The sequence below is a fragment of the Melozone crissalis genome, unplaced genomic scaffold, assembly GCF_028551555.1.
Source record: "Melozone crissalis strain CALT ecotype California unplaced genomic scaffold, PUWL_Pcris_2 ptg000005l_1, whole genome shotgun sequence".
Taxonomy (NCBI): domain Eukaryota; kingdom Metazoa; phylum Chordata; class Aves; order Passeriformes; family Passerellidae; genus Melozone; species Melozone crissalis.
Genome location: NW_026535783.1, coordinates 36,909,206 through 36,915,205, shown reverse-complemented (window position 1 = coordinate 36,915,205; position 6,000 = coordinate 36,909,206). Strand labels below are relative to the sequence as shown.

The 6,000-nt window shown below is 48.3% G+C and overlaps 1 protein-coding gene across 7 annotated transcripts in view; it reads left to right on the top strand.

Moving 5' to 3' along the window:
* The first annotated feature begins 1,758 nt into the window (after window positions 1-1,758).
* Window positions 1,759-6,000, top strand: part of NTRK2 (neurotrophic receptor tyrosine kinase 2) — a 198,183-nt gene continuing 193,941 nt past the window's right edge. For all 7 annotated transcript variants that reach the window (XM_054283145.1, XM_054283160.1, XM_054283148.1 and 4 more), the window contains exon 1: window positions 1,759-2,014. In XM_054283145.1, coding sequence (XP_054139120.1) covers window positions 1,806-2,014 — 209 coding nt within the window. In that variant the 5' untranslated portion in view covers window positions 1,759-1,805. The remainder of the gene's footprint in view (window positions 2,015-6,000) is intronic.

Here is a 6,000-nt window from a genome sequence, read left to right as displayed (position 1 = left end):
AACAATTTTACTTAAACTTCAAAACTTTGGTTTAAAAGTATCATGACTGACAATACTTTTGATTATGTCTTTTTGTACAGTCTGCATTTGTTGCTTTATGGGGAGGTGTATTACTTCTTTATAGTGTGTTTCAGCTAGGTATATGGCTATGACTTTCTTAGTAGGATGTTCTTTGAAAGCAAAACCAACTCATGCCTTGCCTGCAAATCCACCTGGTAAGATGTGGATTTTCCTGTTAGCTGGAGAAAATGCAAATGGAATGGAGTGTGTTTCCAATTAGTGTCATGTCAAATTGATTCCCAAGCACCTTCTAACACTGTATTAACTGCTTGTTCTGTACCTTTGTGTTAGGAATTCTGTAACTTTTTTTCTTTAATTCGCCCTGATTTAGTGACTTCAAAATACTCAGCTTGGGTAACTAGGTAAGAAAAGGACCACCAACATCTCTATACTTAATGGTGAAGTGGCAAGTGAAGAACCCGTCGTCACAGATGACATGTGCCAGGACAGAAGCACAGAATCTCAGAAAGGGCAAGGGAAGAGCATCTCTGATCAGCTGCTCTTTGCACCTGCGAATACGCGACGTATGTCAGTCAGACTTGCCTCAGCCTCGATGTACGGAAACGATAACTACTTGTGGTGGCGCGTCGTGTCCGTCCCGCCGGCGCTGGGGCTCGGTGGGGCGGCCGGGGCTGCGGGCGGGCCGCGGTGCACGGCGGCGGCGGGACGCGCGGTGGCGCCTGCGGAGCGCTCAGCGCGGGGCACTGCGGCGGGATCCGGTGCGCCGGCAGCGCTGCGGAAACCCGCAACCGGGGGTGGGGGCAGAGAAACGAAAAGCAGCCCCGACCGCGGAGCTGTCAAGAGGAAAACAAGGCGGTTTAGGGTCGCTCCCGGAGTTCTCGAACATCCCCGTTTATCACCCGATGGCGAGCTCCCGCCCTGGCGGGCATGCCAGGTGCCTCTCGGCACGGTGCCTCCGTCCGCCCGGCAGGACACACAGTCCGCACAGGCGGCGCCGCGCTGCCCATCCCGCGGGGTGCTTGTACGCCTATATGAGAGTGTGTGTGTGTGTGTACATGTACGTGCGAGGCTGAAAGCTCAAGTGCAGGCTGCCTATTGGTATCTGCTCTTCGGCACCCTCCCTTTCCCCCGCTCCCCCCTCCTCCCTCTCTTGTCTTTTTTTTTTCATTTTTATTTCAGGCTCATTTTGTGGAGTTTCTGCCCCTCTCTGCGTCAGCCCCACGTCACTTCGCCGGCAGCTCCCCGTCTTGGGCTGGAGCAGGAGCCGGAGCTGCTTTATTATCAGCTGGAGGGAGGGAGGAGGAGACGGTGCATAAAGGGGCGAGCGCGGAGCTCTGAGCCCCGCCGCCGCCGCTCGCTGCGCCTCCCTCGCCGCCCGCTCGCCGTCCCTCCGGCGGGCAGCGGCCGCCCGAGCCCCCGCAGAAAGGAGCGCAGCCTCCGCCACCTGCCCCCGCCGCCCCGCGCGTTTTGCAGCATCATCGGCAGCAGCCGCGGGGGCAGGCGCTGCCGCTGTCCGCCCGCGGGGCTAGGGGCAGGTGCCGCGCCGCCGGAGGCCCCGCTCGCCCCTGTCGCCGCGGCGCCCGGCTCGGGCCCCCCCCGCCCCGCGCAGCGCCCGGGGCGCTCCGAGCCGCGGGGCGCCGGTGGCTGCGGCTGCGGCGCGCCCATGTGAACCCCGGCCCGGGTGCCCGCCCGCGGCGCGGAAGGCTGCGCACCCTCCGGCCGTGCGCCCCGGCTGCGGCGGCGGCGGGAGCAGGCGGAGGCCGTCGGGGCAGTGCTGGGTGAGCATGGTGTCCTGGCGGCGGAGGCCGGGGCCCGGCCTGGCGCGGCTGTGGGGCTTGTGCTGCCTGGTGCTGGGCTGCTGGCCGAGCGCGCTGGGCTGCCCCGCGTCCTGCGGGTGCAGCTCCTGGCGGATCTGGTGCACGGGATCGTCGCCGGGCATCGCCTCTTTCCCCGTGCCGCAGAGGAGCGCCGAGGGCGACAATGTTACCGAGATGTGAGTGCGGCCCGGGGCCGGGCGCGGGGGCGACGGGCCGGAGCAGGCGGGGGAAGCTGCGGGCGGGGGCGGCGGGGACTGACCCACGCCAGAGGCTTTTGCTCCGCGGGCAGATGCGGCGCTGGAAGCCTGAAAGCCCCGTGTGATTTTATTTGGACGCGGCTTGCCAGAGCTGCCGCTGCCAGCCCGTTTAGGTGATGAATCCCAATCGCTGGCGATGCGGGTCGCGGGGCGGGGGTCGGCGCCGGCTGCGGCGGGACCGCGGGGCGGCCGGAGAGCGGGACGGGGCCGGGGCTTCGCCTCCGACCACTGCCCCAGCTGCTGCCGCGGGTTGCGCACCGCTCAGCCCGCGCCTCTGCGGCGGCAGCAGGTACGAAACCGAGGGGTTTTTTCTATTTCTTTCTTTCTTTTTTTTTTTTTTTATTTTATTTTTTTTCTTTTTTAACTTTCGTTCCCTCAGCTTATCGCTGCGAACGGAGAGTATTGGTGGGTGGCTTGCCATTCGCCCCAGATTTCTCCTGTTTTATATTTAAAAAAAAAAAAAGTGAAGGAAGAGATGCGCCAGAAAGTGACAGCAAACTGTCTTTCATAGCCTAACCATAGGAATGCAAACCTGCTCTGACCTTCTTAGTGGAGGTGGCTGGAAGGAAAAAATACAAAACCTGCAGAGGAATGAACATAGTGCTGCTTGTCAGCAATTGGGAGGGAATTAGAGAGCACTAATTAAGCGTGAGGAAAAAGTTTTTTTTCCTCTCCTTCCCGTGTGGTGCTTCCATCCTCGTTTGCCTCGAAGACAGTATTTGATGAGGGAGTTCTGCAGCTTTTTGTGTTAAATCCGGCATAGTTTCACAGTTCAGAGCACCATGGCATTCACGTCCATTGCCTAAGAAAACCTCTTGCAGAGCAAAAAATTTTGGATACTGGATGTGTAGATTATAGATCTCGGGAAAAACCTTCTCAAGCTGTTTTGTTTGTATTTCCCTACCCCTGTTTTTGAATTGTTTTCTGTGACATTTAATGTAAAAGATACCAGCATATTTGCCCCAACTCTATACAGATTTCTCACTATTTGTATTCTCCATCCTTCTTCTGTTTTTCAGTGTCTTTTAAAAGAAATAAAAAAGTACTGTGAAATACAGTGTGAGTTTAGATTAAATTCTAGCCTTTGGGCTACATTCCTGCAGTTCGTTTAAGTCAATTTGCTGCATTTCCCTGCATTTGCTCAGGGAAAAGCTGGAGGCATTAATTTCTACTACTCACGTATGGCCTACCTTTGGGAGATTTTTTAGGACCTGTGACAAAGAAATGGTGTTTCTGAGTTATAACTGTTATTGATTCAGATGCTTACGTAGATTGCTTAAATAGAAAAAAAAAATACTTTGAGCTATGCATCTGTGATCATTTTTATAGGCTTTAGTAGCGTTTTTATCCAGTGCATTCTGTTTAGAAGTAACAGAGCAATCTTCGTCTCAAATTTAATCTCTGGTTTGAAAGGCCAGAACAGACAACACATACTGTAAATATGTTTTCTTCCATGATGAGCTTAAAACATGTCTAGTCATTTTACATTGATACTTTTGGCTTTAATTTTTCTGTTGTTTTGGTTTTTTTTAAGCATCATTTTATTTACAGTTCTTTTTGGTTTTTACTGTATCATTCTGTGACATTGCACATTGTTTTGTTTGGTGATCTAAAAATAATTTTGAGTCATGGATTTCTCAGGAGATGCTGTTGCATGTATTTAAGATGGTATTTTCATGTATGTTTTAACATAAAATGCAGGGACCCTTTAATTAGTTTATAGACAAATTAAAAATTGAACTGCAGTAACTGTCATATTATTTCATTGTGTGAGCTCACTAAACACTAAATACATACAGAAGCAGTTCTAATACAGTAGGTACAGATTGTCAAACTGTTTAAAACACCATAGATCTTGCTTAATTCTAGCTAAAAACAGGTTTAAGAGACTGGAATGTTGCATTTCACTTAGCTTCAGTGCAGCTTCAGGCCTGGTTCTTCTTTTATGTGCTCTGCAGATACATTCCGTTGGTGTCTAGTGGAATTACTCCTGGTATAAATAGCATGTAAAAAGTATAAGGCAATTAATTTGAAGAACTTATTTGCTTGTATTGAATGAGTATCTATTGAAATCATTCCTGCACTTGTTGGTTATGTCCTGGTCTTGACAGGAGAGCATCCTGCAGTGCTAGGCAAAGCACCCACAGGCACCCGTGCCACGGGTCCTGAGCGCAGTTCGTTAGCCCAGCCACAGGCACTGGGAGCGCTGGGATAGCTGCATGGTCAGGCTGTGTATGTGAAACCCATGGTGGTGCAGAGGATTGGCTGTGGGCCAAGTGGATGGCACTGAGCAGGCAGGATGTGAGTGGGCAGCCAGGGTTTTCCACTTGGCTTTAAGAAATGGAAAAAGATGGAATGGTGCAGCAGGAATAACAGAGATGAGGTACCATGTATCTGGCAGCCTCCACCACTTAACACTCAGGTGCTTCACTGTTTTGGTCCACAAGTGGATTGTACTTTAGAGTTTATAAACAGTCTCATCCCAGTCCAGCTATTTCTTGATTCCTGCTCAGATCCAGCATCCAAATCTATGGAGAGGTACCTCTGCATCAGCCCTATGAAGGCCAGCTGCTGAAACTTGATGTGGGAGGGCATAAGAGTATTTATGCCTGGTGCTTTCTTAGTCATCTCTTTCACTCTTTCCCTTCCTGGCTGTTTTTGTATAGTGTTCTACTACAGTAAATGAGACAGATTTTAGATATGCCTGGCTGGTTAAGATGATGGTGTGGACTGGTCTTTATCTGGAAAACAAGTATTGCTGCTTATCATAACAGACTGTACTTGTAATAATTGTTTGGTCACTTTGATATTATTAGAGACAAATTGAACTCCAGAGTGAGGTTCTGCATTAGGATAAATGGTATCAGTCATTGATACATTAAAAACCAAGGACCAAGAGTGACAAAAGCAAAATCACCTTATCAGTTTTGTAAAATCCATGCATTGTAGACACGATGGCAAATAAGTAGGCCTTGTCGAGACCACTCGTGCAAAAATATTAATAGGATAGTAAGTGAGGAATTTTCAGAGTGGTCAGGACTTCTTGTAAAAGGGCTAGTATAATATTTTCTCATTAAGGAAAATGTATTGCTGTTGTATCTCAGTGTACATGACTCTTCAAATGGGTTTGATTTAAAAGCGACATCTTGCAGTACAAGTATATTCCTGGCCTAGCTTCACAGTTCTGCTATCAAGTCATTAATAGGTTTACTTATGATTATTCAGGTGAATGAGGTTTGAAATTAATTGGTGTTTTTCAGGAAGAACTGCTTGCCAACAAAATAGTAGGTGACTTTTAAGCTCTTGCCTATTAAAAGAGAGGTGATTGTGTATTGCGTACATTTCAAAACCACAAAATAAATTTCTAATGCAGTTATATAAAGCACTCTAGAATTGTTAATAAGAAAGACAGGATAAGTAATTTATAGAGTAAATTATTTAACAAGTCATGTGAGCTTGTGCTAAAAAAAAAGCATGTTTAAATTCATTGAAGCTCAGAGCTGTTGGTATTTTGAGTCTTTTTTATTCTTGATTTTGAGACTGTTGTAGATTTAATGTCATATAAAACTGTCTGCAAGGCTCCTCAGCCTCTAGCCCCTTCCTCCTCAAAGCAACTTCTGGCTGTGCATCATTGCATGACTTGGCTGGATTGAGAAGTTATTTCTGGTGACTTGGAATTGTATAATAAAACATGAGACACCAGGCTACAAATTATTAAAGGCGTTTTGGGCAGTGGTGACGTAATAGCTTCATTTAGGAATTTGTCCTTTTTTTTAAAAAAAAATCTTCCTTTAAAAATCTGGATAATTGGTTAAGGTGAATTAAAAGTAAGCACTGTGAAAATCAGTTTTGTAATTTTTAGGCTCTAAAAATCCTCTGGAATCACAAAGCACTGAATTTTGTTA